Genomic DNA, 16,359 nt, shown 5'->3' on the forward strand with positions numbered 1-16,359 from the left:
TCCAAAACTGCAGAGTCTCTCGTGCTCTGAAAGGCTGTTACAAGAGATGGAGCCTGACATCATGGACTGTATGAGTTCAGCAGCTTTATAAGGATTGGTCCATGGACTAAGGAATGGTATCTCTCCCCTTGTGTGGGTGTGGGTCATGAGACAAAAGCAATGGTATATTGAAAAATGTGGGATCTGAGCATAACATGAACGGCATGGAATAAGGGGTGGATACTGTCCTTGGTTCAGCAGTAATTTTTCTCCTTCTTAGTAGCTGGTGCAAGTGCTGTAGTTTTGACTTTCAGCCTGGGAACAGCACTGATAACACCGATGTTTTTAGCTGCTGCTCAGTAATGTTTACTCTGACCAAGGATTTTGTGAGTCTCATACTGTGCCACGAAGGAAGGGAAGCCGGGATGAAGCAGAGACAGGACACCTGACCCAAACTAGCCAAAGGGTTTTCATACCACACCACCTCATGCCCACTACATAAACTGGGGGAGTTACCCAGAAGGCCAGATCGCTGCTTGGGTTGGGTTGGGTATCAGTCAGTGGGTGGTGAGCGGTTGTATTCTCTCCCCTTGTTATTTCCCTTATCATTATTATTATTACTGGTTGTAGCAGCAGTGGGTCTGTGTTATACCTTAGTTACTGGACTGTTCTTATCTCAACCCATCGGAGTTACAGTCTTTCAGTTCTCTTCCTAATCCTGCTGGGAGTGGGGGGAAGAAGAAGGGTGAGGGAAGCAAGTGAGCAGCTGCCTGTTTCGGAGTTACTGGCTGGGCTTAAACCATGGCATGTTTCCAAGTTGGAAAACTAACCAAACACAAGTATCATCCCACCCATCATATTAAGACTTGCTATCTAAAAACAACTGCCTTGTAAAGCAATACTTCAATAGATGTGAATTCCTTGCTTTCATGCATAATTTTAAGGATGTTAAAACCTGAAAGGCAAGTCCCCCCCACATCCAGGTGTAACTGTGAGGAATAAGCACCACACACTTGACAGGTAAGCAGCACTGGAATAAATCTGGTGTGGCTGGCTTGGAGGGACAGCTAATTTAAGAAAAGGCGTGCGATTGAAGGCCTGTGCCAGGAAATACAAACCAGGAAGACCTGTACTATCAACAATAAGCACTCTCAAAAAAGCTCAAAAAGCTTAAGATAAGTGGGCACAGTTCCGTTCTCAGGCAAAACCATTCTTACTGAAGATAACTACATTTCTACTGGAATTCCAGAATAACAGGTAGTCAATCCGTGTTGTAGCTGTTAATGCACATTTTCCTTTCTTTTCAGGTCCCTGAATTTTAGTTCTGTCCTAATTTCTCTGTATTTAATATGCTTTGCTCCTACAGAGTTCATGTTCCCCACTTGTGAAAAAGAATTTATAGCAATTTTAGAATATGTAATCCTCTGTAAATGAAAATTAACCAATTTCTTCATACTTGCAGTTCTCAGACTTCTACTGACTTGAAAAAACAGTGTGTTAATGAAAGCAAGATTAAAAATTCATTTATGTCCCATTTAAAGTCATTATGGGCATGATTTCAAGAGTGTTTAAAAGCAACAATTTTATTATGAAAACTATCAGGATTTTCATTAATAGAACCCAACAACAAAACCCCAAAGCCAAACCCACAACAAAACACCCCCCCCCCAAAAAACACAACCCCAAAACCAGAGCACAACTTTTAAGACCAACTAGCATGCTTCATCTCTAATCAAATAAATGTAAAGGGAATTAAGAGTTTAATAAACACATATAATCATATATATGCAGGCTTACAGTAGGGGTATCAGTCTATTTTTTCATAATTACGTCCACAGATAACAAATCAAATACAAAGTAAAGACCTGGTTCTGTTGCATGCCCTCCTCTGTCATCACTATACTGTCTAAACAATTTGGATAAAACCAGGTTGGGCACAGGATGGCAAACTTAGAAGTGTGAAAGGTTTTGTGAGAAGGCACTATATAAATTTCTGAAGTACTGTTTGGACATTTCAGAGGACAGGCAAGATATAACAGTCACATATTTTTGAGACAAAGACCAGTAAATCCTGACAAGACCAAAACAACTGGGGAAAGGCTTTAGAGAACTTAAGCTGTGGAAGACAAAGAGGAAACAAAGGTTTGTGCTAGTATGTTGGGAAGAAACTTATAGAAAGAGCAATATTTAGCTGCCAAGTAAAAATATTAATTCATCCAAAGGACAGGAATATCTGCTTTATTAGATAAATCCAAGACAGAATTCTACTCAGTTTATAAAACATTTACCCAACCCATATCGTACAGTGCATGCATACAACTCCTGTATTCATGCATCAGTCTCCATCCTTCCATGAGGCCTTTTTTGTTGCTGGTATTTTGGTTTTGCTCTCCACAGCTTGCAAGCACTTTTACTGATATGTAGTAATATACAGCTATCTTTCAGTTTTTTACTGCCACGGCAATCATTATCCCATCAAAGACCTTCTATCTACTTACTAACAGTTATTTTTCAGTGCAGAGATGATGGTATTAAAGACCTCCCTTTTCTGGATTACACATAAGCCAATGCGTGTTGTTACGGAAATTTTAAATATTTTTTTGTTAAAACAAAAAACCAAACAAACAAAAAACCACAAAAACTCACAAACAAAAACATGCAAAAAAATTGCCCCACAAACCAAACCCTTCCTAATAACGAGTAGAAGGCACTATCCTGTAAGACAAATCTGGGCTTTCCCCCCCCCCCCAGTATTTCCTGACACCACACCAAGTGCAAGGTCCTACACCTGGGTCAGACGAATCCCAGGCACAGCTACAGGTTGGGCAGGGAAGAGATTCAGAGCAGCCCTGCAGAGAAGGACGTGGGGGTGTTGGTTCATGAGAAAATGAACGTGAGCCAGCTTCAGTGTGTGCTCACAGCCCAGAAAGCCAACTGTATCCTGGGCTGCATCAAAAGGAGCGTGACCAGCAGGTCAAAGGACGTGATCCTGCCCCTCTGCTCTGCTCTTGTGAGACCTCACTTGGAGTATTGTGTGCAGATCTGGTGTCCAACATAAGAATGACATGGAACTGTTGGAACAAGTCCAGAGGAGGGCCACGAGGATGATCAGGAGACTGGAGCACCTCCCATATGAAGACAGGCTGAGAAAGTTGAGGCTGTTCAGCCTGGAGAAGAGAAGGCTGCGTGGAGACCTCATAGCAGCCTTCCAGTATCTGAAGGGGGTTATAGGGATGCTGGGGAGGGACTCTTCATTAGGGACTGTAGTGATAGGGCAAGGGGTGACGGGTTAAAACTTAAACAGGGAAAGTTTAGATTGGATATAAGGAAGTTCTTTACTGTTAGGGTGGCAAGGCACTGGAATGGGTTGCCCAGGGAAGCTGTGAATGCTCCAACCCTGGCAGTGTTCAAGGCCAGGTTGGACAGAGCCTTGGGTGATATGGTTTAGTGTGAGGTGTCCCTGCCCTTGGCAGGGGGGTTGGAACTAGATGACCTTAAGGTCCCTTCAAACCCTAACTATTCTATGATTCTATAATACGTTAACTTTGTAACAGCAGTCCTTATAGCAAATGAAGTATCACCACTGCCTAAAAACACTGGGAGTGCTAGCCATGTACTCTACTAAGGTACTTTTTCTCATTTACATTGTAGCTCCAACAGTGTATGCAGTAGCAAATAATTACTAATGCACAACATTTCAAAATAATCTGAAATTTAGAGCCACAGTTACATTTCAAAAATATAATCACCAGTTTCTGGAACTATGAAGATCCAAAAATGTATCCAAATTCAAACAATGACAGGTTTAGACAGAGAAAGTATCAACATCTGTCTCTCACTTGGCTCTAAAGAAATTAGAAATCAAGTGATAACTGTACTCAGAAATACTATGGTAGTTTTCCAATAGGTATAAAACTTAAGTAATTAGCTACTAGCTAGGAAAGCCAAACCCAAATCCCCCATCATATCCTCAGATATACTCAATTCGTTAACAAAAGAATAAAACTCCAAGTAAGATTCTTACAATATTTTCTAACATTTCTCTGCAAACTCTTTGCTCTTTTTTTTCACCTCTTTAGTGACATTTAACCTGCACTTAATGAATAGTAGTACACCTGGTGAAATTTCACTAGCTAAACTATGTAATTCCCCGTTAGTTAAAATGCTTGCTGACCACTCTGTTCTCAGACTTTTTTTTACTATGGACAGCTGTCCTGGGTTCAGCAGTAGCAGTCATTTTTTCTCCTTCTTGGTAGCTGGTGCAGTGCTGTGTTTTTACTTTCGGGCTGGGAACAGTTGCTGAAAGCAAGTATGTTTTGAGATACTGCTCAAATGTTTGGTTTGTCCAAGGCCTTTTCTGAGCTCATGCTCTGCAAGGGAGGAGGGGAGGCTGGGAGGAAGCAGAGACAGGACACCTGACCCAGGCTAGCCAAAGAGGTATTCCACACCATAGCACATCATACCCAGGAGGTAACCGGGAGAGACCCGGAAGGGCTGGAGCTCTGGGGAGATGGAGGAGGTATCGGTTGGTGCTCGGTCAGGCAGGGTGGGATGAGTTATGAGTCAGTGGCTGGTGATGTGTTGTATTCTCTTCACTTGTTATTGGCTTTATCATTATTTGTAGTAGTAGTAGCAGTAGTGGTTTGTGTTATACCTTAGTTATTAAACTGTTCTTATCTCAATCCATGGGGGCTACATTGTTTGGATTCTCCTTCCTGACTCTCCGGGAGTCAGGGGAGCAACGGGGGGAGTGAGTGAATGAGCTGTGCAGACTTGGTTTAAACCACGACAACAGGCCAAAACTTGTTTCCTATTTCAGCAGAAACAGTGTTTTTCAATGAAAAAACCTTGAATATGACATACTTTTTTGCACTAACAGCTACCACAGCACAAGTGATATTAACTGACTTCAGCTGTTGCAGAGGGCATAGCAAGGTTCCACCTTGTAACTATCATCCCAGCACTCTGGAAATCAGCATCCTCAACCTACAGACTTGGGTTTTAATTATACCACTTGTGTAAAAGCAACGTTCTGATTCTGATGGAGAGTCCTGTAAGCAACACTAATGCAAACACTAAACATAGAAGACAGTAAAGCTGTCTCTACCAAACAGCCTTCATTACACAGGTGCTCAGTTCATCTTGCGTACTGTAGGTAGTTATTCCAGCCACCAGCTGTTACTCCTGTACAAGAACAAAATAAAGCAACCAACCCCCTTCCCAAACCCCAGAGCCAGTGACAGCATTTAATTAAGCTAAACTAGGTCTAACTATACAACAACATTTGTTTGCAGGAAGGCAGATTTGCCACTTGGGTCTCAACAGACGTTTCCACACTAAAATCCACTCAATGAGGTTTCTTGAATGAGAAAGTGTGAATGAGATTTTTTTCAACTATATGAAAATAAACAAACCTTAAATTAATTTTTAAGGCTCACTACTAGAATATTTCATTGATTAAAGAAAATACCAGCTCAGCTGTAACATCTACCAGTGTTTCAGTAGCAGTCATTTCTCGTATGTTATGGGAGAATTATTTCAAGGATTTATTTTTTTCATAAAATTATCTTTTTACACAGATGCCAGCTTTAATAAAGTCAGCAGATATTAAAGTGTAAAATTCTATTATTATTACAGTGGTCTACAAGATTTATTTGGAAGCAATTTAACATAGCAGATACAGCTTACTTCACTCAATGGAATACTGAATTGTTACTCTTGAATAAAACTATTCCCAGAAGAACCTTTTACTCAGTTCTTAATAACAAGAATCTAATAAAGTACTGTCCTGTTTTTGTAACCCGCAAGAGAATACTGCCATACCCCATATCCCAGTTGGGATTTTAATCAGAAAATTGTTTATTGCTAACCCACAGACACAAAATTCCTTTAGAAAACTACTTTTTGTCAAACACAAGCTTCTGTTTTCTCTTAGAAATTTGACCCATTTTTGCAGTTGTGCCAGAAAGTCTCAGTTGTTTTCATTAACTCCTCATCTAAGACACTTGCAGTCTTCAATGATCAAGTGGGCAGCCTCTGACAATGAGTTAGCTAGTTTGTCCTATGTGAAAGAGATCCACCTTTCAGGATTCTTGAGCATAAATGCCACATACACAACTAAATCTCAGATATATCAAATATACTGCCATAAATTCTTAACCCAGCCTTACTGGTGTGTTCTCCTTTAACACAAGATATTTCCATCCTATGCACCCTGCCTCCTTCTCACTTGAAATTTCCATGCCACAATTTCTTTATAGGTCCATCTCCCACCTCACAAAGGTTCATTTATTTATATGCATGAGCCCTCCAGTGCATGCATAAAGACTGCCTAAGCTTTCCTACTTAAACTGTCAAGCAGTGAAGAATGGAGGAAAACAGAATGTACAGGGAGAACTAGCTAGTAGCCAAGATGAGATGATAGCTCACCAGCTCACTATGCCACTGCTGTAGGCAGAAAGAGGCTGGACCCTCTACTGGTGGCCAGGGCAGGACCCAAACCTTCTGGCTCAGGAACTCCGCTGACTTGATTCCTGACACCTGGGGAGTTGGATTACCTATACCTGATTACTTTAACCTTATGCTATACAGCTTTGCTGTAAAAGTTACACCTGAGCCACCTGTAAGATGTACATGGCTCAAGAGCCATAGACTGGTCACCCCTGCTCAGCACAGACATGATGAGCTGTGCTGTAGTGCTTTGTTCATACAGGCATCACTCAGCATTTCAGTGTTTTGATCGTACCACACTATATACTCTCACTATATAGAGTATTATTAACATAGTCCAGTCTCTTTAACTCAGTCAAGACACAGCAACAGCAGAAGGTGCTTGAATGCCAAATTTTTCCCCTGTTCAGCTGCAAAGACTCAACTTCACATGTGCACCCAGGAGAGCACCCATATGGACAAATTATCTGCTTCACACAAAAACTGCCCATCTACTTCAAACAATCAAAAATTCCCAACTCTCATATTTACAGAGAAGTGGGGCAAAGGAGAACAGAGGAAACAATAATCATTGTTGGATTATTTCCCTAACACAAGTCAAGTTTCCCTGACCTGTACCAAAGAAATACATAAGGAGAATCATGAAAAGGGAGAAGAACAAAACACAAACTCATTTGACATGATATACTAGTGAAAAATAAAGTAAAAAGCTTCTTACCGGCATATTGTTTTTGCTATCAGGACAATTTTCATCCTTTTCTGCCTGAATCTGTTCCTGACTTCCTGATTTTACAAGGTCTTCAATTGGGTCTGTATCTTTAAATTCAGCTTCTGAACCCTTCATTGCATCAGTTTCATCTTTTACAGTAAGAATATCAGACATCCTCATTAGAAAAGGTTATTTTAAAATTCTACAAGAAACACGGAACCTTTAGGACAAAGAAAAAAAAGGATCATTGAGTAATTCTGAATTAATTAAAACAAAGCATATCTGAACAGCACCCAGAATAAACATGATTTTGCTGCAAACAGGATTCCCTTTTCTGTTATATTTTCCTGCCTTGCGACCATCTCTTATCAAGAAGCTTCTAACAACAGACATCTATACAAATGAGAACTGAATGCTAAGCTATAGGATAACACAGATTTTCCTTTACATATTTTAAAATAAACACCTGAACAGGTACTCTAAATCAAACTAAGTTCCAACAGAAACAAGAAAAGCTTTTCTCATCTGAAAAATAATTACATACAGATTTTTAAAGTAAATATATGAATCCTAATGCACCAAGTGTGCAAACATTCATAAATTTAATTGAAACTTTTAAGGTTCCTAGTTGCCAGGTAACCACAGGACAAGTTCCAAAGCAGGAACTATCCTACCTACTGGATGCAGCAGAACTAGTCATAATGAAATTAAGCACTCCCCCAAAAGCAACAAAGAAAGAAAGAGACAGCTTTAGTAATTAGGATAGTAAAAACCATCATCAGTAATTATAATTCAAACTAATTTTTAATACTGTATAAAGATAATGAATGGTTAAAGTTATAACAGAACCACCTCAAATTTTCCCTAAAAAAATATAACTTTTCATCATTATTCAGCTACAGTGAAAGGTGTAAAACCAAGAATTTTTCATTTCTTAAAATAAAAACAATAAGATCTAAATGCTTAAAAGTCCTTCATAGAAAATAAGTAACAATCAAATAATATTATGGGAGAGTCTAAGTATCTGATGTAGTACCTGATATGCCCTACAATTTGGGGATTGTGGTCTCCCACAAAAATAAAATAAAATAATCCAAAGTTCCTTTTCACAGTTGTCAACCAAGATGTCAGTTGTAATGAACCATCTGGAATCTGGCAGGAGGAGTCCCATGTCCTTATCCCCAGTGTAGAGTCTTGGACAGAACTGTGTTGTCTTGAATCAGCAAGAGCATCCCTTTTGAACGCCTAAAAATCAACAAAGGAAAATACATGATACTTTTATTTGGGGTGGGATGGGAGAGGGAACATGATGACACATAAAAACAGTCACTTCAAGAAAACAAAAGCATGGAAGAAATAAGCATTTTTCATATTTATTTATTCTACTTGCTTTCTCTAGCAGTAGTAGTACTTTTCATTAAACTTACAAGATACTTTTGTATTACAGAGTTAACAAGTAGTCAAAATAGCCATTTTGTTGGCATTCCTAGTGAAACTGTTTCTATAAACAAGCAGGTATCTTCCAGCAGTCTGAAAACACAGTTTGAAATATGCAGCCCAGCAGGTGCGTAGGAGTAACAGGCCATGAAAGCTCACTGATTCCTGTTAACATAAAAGCTTTTTTCTTTGTCATGGTTCATAAGCTACAAGCACAATGCATAAGCCATATTTCATGCAACCTGAATTACAGAAAATAATTTTATTCAACAAAATAATTGCCCTTGAATGAGCATTTACAAATTTCTGCAAAACTGACAATGTTCCATCTTCCCTTCTCAGATTTGCCCTTCTGAGAAATAAGTAGTATCACCACCCAAAGGAAGCATGCATTTGAAGTGGCAGGCAAGAACAGATATCTAATAGCAAACAATATGTAACTCCAAGGAGAACACCTCATCATGCTGAACTACTCCCTTGGTACAACTGAGAAGACTGCAATGGCTTGAAACAGCAGCAGAATGGCCCACAGACTTCCAGGTTTCCTGCAGGCGAGATTAAAGCCTGGCTACAATTACTCTACTATGTCTGAAGAAACATACAGGCTGATAAGACATATAGACATTGTGATTTAATAAACAATGCTGCAAAGGAGTATGAAAAAGAAACATAAAAGATGGGATGTGATTCAGGCCTGTAAAAAACCCTAATTGCTGAATCACAGAATCCCAGGGGTTGGAGGGGACCTCAAAAGATCATCTAGTCCAACCCCCCTGCAAGAGCAGGGTAACCTAGAGTACATCACACAGGAACTTGTCCAGGCGGGCCTTGAATATCTCCAACGTAGGAGACTCCACAACCCACCTGGGCAACCTGTTCCAGTGCTCTGTCACTCTTACAGTAAAGTTCTTCCTGATGTTAACGTGGAACCTCCTATGCTCCAGTTTACAACCATTGCCCCTTGTTACACAAAAAAAAAAACCAAATAGGAAACAAAAAGGTGCAGAAATGCAACAAAGGACACAGTGTTGTTTCTTCCAGATAATCCAGATGGCTATTTTAGATTTATGAAAAAGCTCAGATTTACCTTTATTGTCAGTAAGATGTGAATAGAGATGCTGTTTGATTTTATTGACTAATATACAATTTGTGTTGTATTTAGGTAAATGTTGGAAGAGACCACAGGTTAAAGACAAAACATTAATGTCCAGTGGCAAATATAATTTCAGAAATTAAATATAATTTAATTGCTGTTCCCTACACAAGCCACAAATGTATTAACTGCAGTCCACATTTCGAAGTGGCTTTGCTTTAATTCTATCAAATTCACTAGGAGCTCCTGTCCCTCTGCAAGGCCATTTAAAAAAAATGACTGTTCATGAAACTCATGCTGCAAATGCAATTTCCTTGCCTATGCCAATCCAGAAAACTGATGCACAGGAAAAAAGTCCTTATGCTTCCTACAACAACCTAACTGCAAATCAGCCTATAATGTGTTATGAACAGAATTTTCACTTGCAGATAGATTTAAAGCCTGTAGATTTTGTGCAGTGTAACCTACAGTAAGTAGGACAGAACTGAGAAGCTGTGCAGTTTCGATTCAAACAAAATATATATTATTTTTTATTTTATAGAACACAGCTATTTTGAATCAACCAGAATCACTATCAGCACATACATAAGTAAATGACAAACCCTGTGCTTCAGCTTAACAGCAAACCACACATAATAAAGATATCTTTGTTTACCTATTTTTTTTTGAGTAATAACAGCCATAGATACATTAAAATTGTACAGCAACCCTGAGTTTATGACCAATAATAGCGAGTTACTAGTAGCTGAATAACATTCCATCTCTGCAGTTTCCATAAATTCAGACAATTTTCATAACTGAGATGATCTGGTTCTAGTTCTTTAATCCAATCTGTGAAAGTTTAGAAATACTTCAGGAATTTTATGTGCTGCAGACTGAATGGGAGGGCCAGATCCAGAGGACCAGATCCAGTTCATCTTTATGAATCCCACTTCTTTCATCTCCCCATATATATTTGGCTATTAATTTCCTGTCCCCCATACAGGATGGGAAAAAGGAGAAGGCAAGAATGCAGACCTTAGAAGTCCTGTACAGTTTGGATAGAAAAAAGGCTCTAGTAAGCAAAGTGATTAAGCCAATTTATACCAAGTCCCAACACTGGCCATAGACTGCATGGCATTATAAACCAATATAGGTTGGCAAATTTTAATAAGAGGGACATGATACTTCTGCCCCAAAATTACCCAAACATTTGAGAGGATTAAACATTAGGGACAGAGCATCACCTGGTTTTGCATGTAAAAAATTCAAACAGCTAGCAACAGGTCTCATGAAAAAAGCCTTTCAATTTCAGTTTTGTTTGGGTTCTTCTTTTTTATTTCTTTTTTTTATAAGTAACAACAATAGGTATCTAACACAGTAAGTACAAGGACTTGTATGCAAGAGTGGAAGATAACATGTGACATTTACCTTCTTTAACCTTCAGGATTCCCATCCCCATCTAAACGCTTATTGTTGAAATGCATGTTCTCCCCTTTATTGCACTTTATTGCACATAACACTATATTACCACCATTAATCCTGAATTCTATCGATTTTCTTTCTGAAAAGTTGTAACTACTTTGTCTAGGCAACTATTCTGAATCAACTATTCAGAGGGGAAAATTATTATCAGCTGTAAGATAGAAGTCCAGTACTACATAGAATCATAGAATGGTTTGGGTTGGAAAGGACCTTAAGATCATCTAGTTCCAAACCCCCTGCCATGGGCAGGGATGCCTCACACTAGACCATGTCACCAAAGGCTCTGTCCAACCCGGTCTTGAACACTGACAGCGATGGAGCATTTAACACATCTTTGGGCAGCCTGTTCCAGTGCCTCACCACTCTTATAGTGAAGAACTTCTTCCTTAGATCTAGTCTGAACTTCCTTGCCATGTTTAAGTTTAAACCCATTACCCCTTGTCCTACCACTACAGTTCCTAATGAAGAATCCCTCCCCAACATCCTTATAGGCCCCCTTCAGATACTGGAAGGCTGCTATGAGGTCTCCACACAGCCTTCTCTTCTCCAGGCTGAACAGCCCCAACTTTCTTTTTTAGCATGATTTTATGACTGTCTGGTTAGGCTACCCTGTAATATGATGATCAAAAAAATTAGTCATTGCTGAATTCCCAGTGAGGCTTGCCATAAGTCAGAGATCTCCAGACTGTATGGAGCAACTTATCCTAGCTCTCAACATTTGCTCCAGTCACACATAAACTTGTGGTTCTCTTCAGAAGTTGCTTTACTATCCAAAAGACCTGTTTATGCATGTACACATGCCCAGAGGAATCACAGCAGTAGGTTACTTCCTGTACTATTTATGCTATATTTCATTTAACTGAGAAGAATCAATGTTGGGTTTACTTACTTCTGTTCTCTTTGAAGCAGAATTAAGGATAATCTTCCCAGAGAGGAAATATCAGGAAGGGGGGGAAAAAATGTATAAAATATGCTCTGCACTAAACAACAATTACCTTTACTACAGAAGACTAGACTAGTATTAACCCCATCAGAAGCTGTACTGCCTACTTCCGGGGAAAATACAAATTCACCTGTTTTTAATTTGGGAGAGCTGAGCATTGTATAGGATCTATGTGAATTCAAAAACTCTGCTATAAAAGTAGCTGTATGAGGAAGGAAAAAAAAACAACAAACCACCAAAAACTGCCAAACCAGAAATCACCACCACAATAAAATCCAAACCAACAAACACTGGCCTCTCACCATAATTTATACAGCAGCATTGTGCAGCACCTCCTTACACAGCACAAGTGGAAGAAATGATTGATGAGTACAGCAAAGTCTCTGTGAACAGCCTTGCCTTACCCCCAGCATATCTGTGATACAGCCTTCATTAGATGTGGAAGCTTTTCTTTTTTATTAATAGAAAGGTCAGAATCTTCCCTAGAAAAACAGATCTTTGGAGTTTCTTATCTAAAAGGCTTGCCACAACAAGAGCTTATCCAGCTATTTTTCACCTCAATTATTTTAGACAACATTTAAACAATATAAACATATTTATATTAGCATCATAACCTCCGGGTTCTGTGATGAGAATAAACATGAACTCTCCCAACCAACCAACACCACTCACAAAAAGTTACATATGTTTCTTTGTCAGGATGAAAGGGGAAAATGTTTATGCCTTAAGCAGAAAGATACAGATCAAAAATATCTCATTCTTACATTAACAAAAACTATGGGTATAATTAAAAGATAATTACTGCATCCAGCCACTGCTTAGCTCTCGAGGACCACTACCTACACACAGTTCTCAGAAATAATTAATTTTGGCAAGTTGTATCAATGCCTCAGACAGCTAAATCAACAGGGTACTTACTGCTGTCAAAAAGGGGAGCTTTTGCTTCTTTCCTATACCTGTAGCCTCTGCACCATGCTTTAAAGTATGGTTCCACCTCTACCTCAACATCAGCTCTGCTGTTTGCTAAACTTCCTCATTGCGTGATTCAACAATAAGTGATAGAGAATCATAAAGCTCTTTTGCTAGAGTAGCTTTTGCTAGGCTGCTGAGCTATGGCAATGCACAGGAAATTTATATGAACACCAGCCAACATGAAGAAAGCCACGAGAGGAGCAGAGAAACAGTTGTACCTTCATCTTTTTGCAGTGGTAACTTATATACCTGCTTTTCCCATGTAGTTCATTAAGGACATTATTCAACAGCACCAGCCTAACTAAAATAAAGCTATGTGAAGGTACAGATGAATACTTTGGGAGGGGATGTAGAGGGAAATACATCTCTATTAACTGAGAGCCTGTAGATGAATCCCGAGACAAAAGATGGACAACCTGACAGGCACCTATAACTGGAAGAGATCAGACCCTTTCTGGAAATTTTCCTTAGGGTAGGGAAGGGAAGGGGAAAGGACTGGAGCAAACTGTCTTAGGTGATAAAGGAGAGGAAGGGAAAAGGAAAAACAAAACTCCCACAACCCTAAAAATCCTAACTTGGACAGCAAGGGAAGATTCCAGAGGGAGCAACAGTTCTCCAGCCCATGAACAGACCAAGCTACACCCACAGATGCTCCAAGAGTCATGAACTAGGGTCTGTAACCAAAGTTTTGCTTTGTTTACCTCTTCAGCCCAGGGATTCAAAGACTTCTGAAATCTGCCACACAGCTTTTATAAAAATGTAGCAGCTAATCTTAAGATTACCATTTATCTACCATAAAATTCAAACTAGCTCTGTACAATTATGAGAGACAGAATCTGGAATTATGCATAGGCAACTATTCCCTTTCTCCAAAAAGGCAACAAACACATAACTCTGTACACATGCTTTCTGCACGTTATCTTATGTATAAAGTTTGAGATACATTAAACAACCAGGGAGCAAAGAATCCCAGCCTCCTTATTGACCTATGATATGCACATAGCATTTAAATGATAAATGTCAAATCTTTAAGCATGAATAAAAAAATTAAAATCCCTATTCTTGTTTACATTTATATGCCGCGGAAAGGACTCAGTCAGAGATCAACGTGGTCAGACAAAAAGTCATTTATTGCAAAGCATTAACTCCTTATATACTATTGCTTACACACACCTACAGCAATTTGGCATATCATGATTGGATACTTGTCTTGAAGACCCTTAGTGACTAACATATAATTGGTTAAGCACAGGTGTGAGAACTTGACCTCAAACGCTTGCTAACAGTCCACAGTTCTCATAACTCAGTGAATTACAGCTTCTTCTTATCTTGCTTGCTTAGGCTTCCTCGGGCCTCCCACGGCCTTGCTGTATCCCTCGGAGTTATTCAGAGCTCATGTACCAAATATCCATTCTCCTGTGAGAACACTGTCTCCACATTCATATATACTGGAAAGTACTGTACAAACAAATCCATGCTGCACTGATACACTATTAAAGATTTGTGATTTTTCCAATGATACTATTTACACAGGTTTTAAAGTTATACATTAATGAGTCAATAGCCAAATGCTATTTACTACATTAGCATTAGAAGATACTTTTTATTGAATTCAATTTACAAAGCTATTTAGTAATCAGGTTTTCAAAAGAAACAGTATGATGATGCAATTACTCTGCCTCTTCTGAAATTAAGGACTATATGCATCCCACTGTCTATACAAGTTTCATCCTGCTACCTACTGAGTGTAGACATCATTAAAAAAAGAAAAAAAAAACCCTAGATAGAAATAGAACCAAACTTACCAGAAGACACTTTCAGACTTCCTTGAGAAAACTCCCCCCAAAGGAAATGCAGAAGACAAAAGAAAAACCCCGTAACTGTGAACCTAATAAAGGCTCTCACAGGTATATTCTAGTTCATCTTGCTGCACAAGTTATACAAAGTAACCCACTCTCTTATTTTTCTGTCATGTCCCTGTATCAGAGGTACTACTGCATCAGAAGTTGGCAGAAGAGAGTATGTTTACACCTCTATCACTCCAACTTGGCCTGATGTCTAAGCTCACACAGACCTTCACTGGCAGCATACACGAAGATATGGGGCTTTGCACTTGTGTGACCAAGGCACCATCATACCATCTTCTATCCACTGACTTAGGTGCAAAGTCAACTGCCTTGAGAGAGGATGGAAAGGTAGAAAGAGACATTGCCTTAAAGTATGGCAACAAGATTCACCAAAATGTATGTCAAACATCTACTTCAAACCTATTCACGCTTCAGATAAGTACAGCTTACCAGCACTGTATTATTTGTACAAGAATGCTGCATATCAGAAAAAAAGAAAATTAAACTTGTCCTCACCCTGTAAATTCATGACACTTATGCACCTACTTTACTGAGAAGTTTTGCATAGTATAATCTCTGAAACTTAAAAAACCAGAAGTGCCCTTCTATCACACTCAGGCTATAAGCTAGGGCACATATCATTGTTCATAAGGTAGCTGACAGGCTTTTAAAGAGAGCACTTTTCACAGCACAGGCATGTGAGAAGCCAAGACATAATATTAGTAACCATCCCTCTTCCCTTTTTTTGTTTTAAATTCTATGGCCTCTTTAATCCTGCCTCACCTTCTCCTGTGAGCCCATTACTGAATGCAATAGAACTGTTTGGCTGACAAAGAATCTGAGGAGAACTCCTTCAGGAATATAGTTGTGTACAGAAGAAATTTAACAATCAGCAGGACTAGAGGGATCTTCATTCTACATGTTGATAGGAAACTACAGCATAAAGTACTTAGGGAGCTTGGCACTGTACAATGACTCTTCAGAGTAATCTTAGCACTGGCTCTGCAGGAGGGTCAGCTGCTCCATTATACACAGAGCACTGTGATTCTCTCATTTGATCTCTTTTTGGAGATCAATTTAAACTTTTAGGATGTGAACAATCAGAGCAAAGTACACCAAAGGAAGTAACCACCTTCTTCATTTGCCATCAGGAAACCAGACACTTGGGATTTAGCTCCCGCTACAATGCAACATGACAAAGGGTTCTGCTAAGGGGCCTCCAGCTTGTTGTTAAATCTAGTAGGCTTGAGACATTTTTATTTCTGTATGCTGCCAAAATATGCAGTTTTAATTAACACCCCCCCAAAAAAAAACCAAGACAACCACCCCAAAACAAAATAAAAATCCAAACCAAAAATGCTCCACATCACCACACCAAAAAAACCCCAACCAACCAACAAAACCCAACCATACAATTTAACCATTTCAGGAAAAGGAAAAGGTTGGCATCCTAGGATACTACCCA

At 39.2% G+C, this 16,359-nt stretch overlaps 1 protein-coding gene across 5 annotated transcripts in view; it reads right to left on the reverse strand.

The window, feature by feature from the left end:
- Positions 1–16,359, reverse strand: part of R3HDM1 (R3H domain containing 1) — a 94,318-nt gene that overhangs the window by 49,045 nt on the left and 28,914 nt on the right. For all 5 annotated transcript variants that reach the window (XR_004549535.1, XM_034061565.1, XM_034061566.1 and 2 more), the window contains exons 2-3: positions 8,175–8,383; positions 7,148–7,358 (exon numbers count right to left, since the gene is read on the reverse strand). Coding sequence is in view for 4 of the 5 variants with exons in the window: in XM_034061565.1 (XP_033917456.1) it covers positions 7,148–7,318 (171 nt within the window). In the remaining variant the exon portion in view is untranslated. The remainder of the gene's footprint in view (positions 1–7,147; positions 7,359–8,174; positions 8,384–16,359) is intronic.

The sequence above is a fragment of the Melopsittacus undulatus genome, chromosome 4 (assembly GCF_012275295.1).
Source record: "Melopsittacus undulatus isolate bMelUnd1 chromosome 4, bMelUnd1.mat.Z, whole genome shotgun sequence".
NCBI lineage: Eukaryota > Metazoa > Chordata > Aves > Psittaciformes > Psittaculidae > Melopsittacus > Melopsittacus undulatus.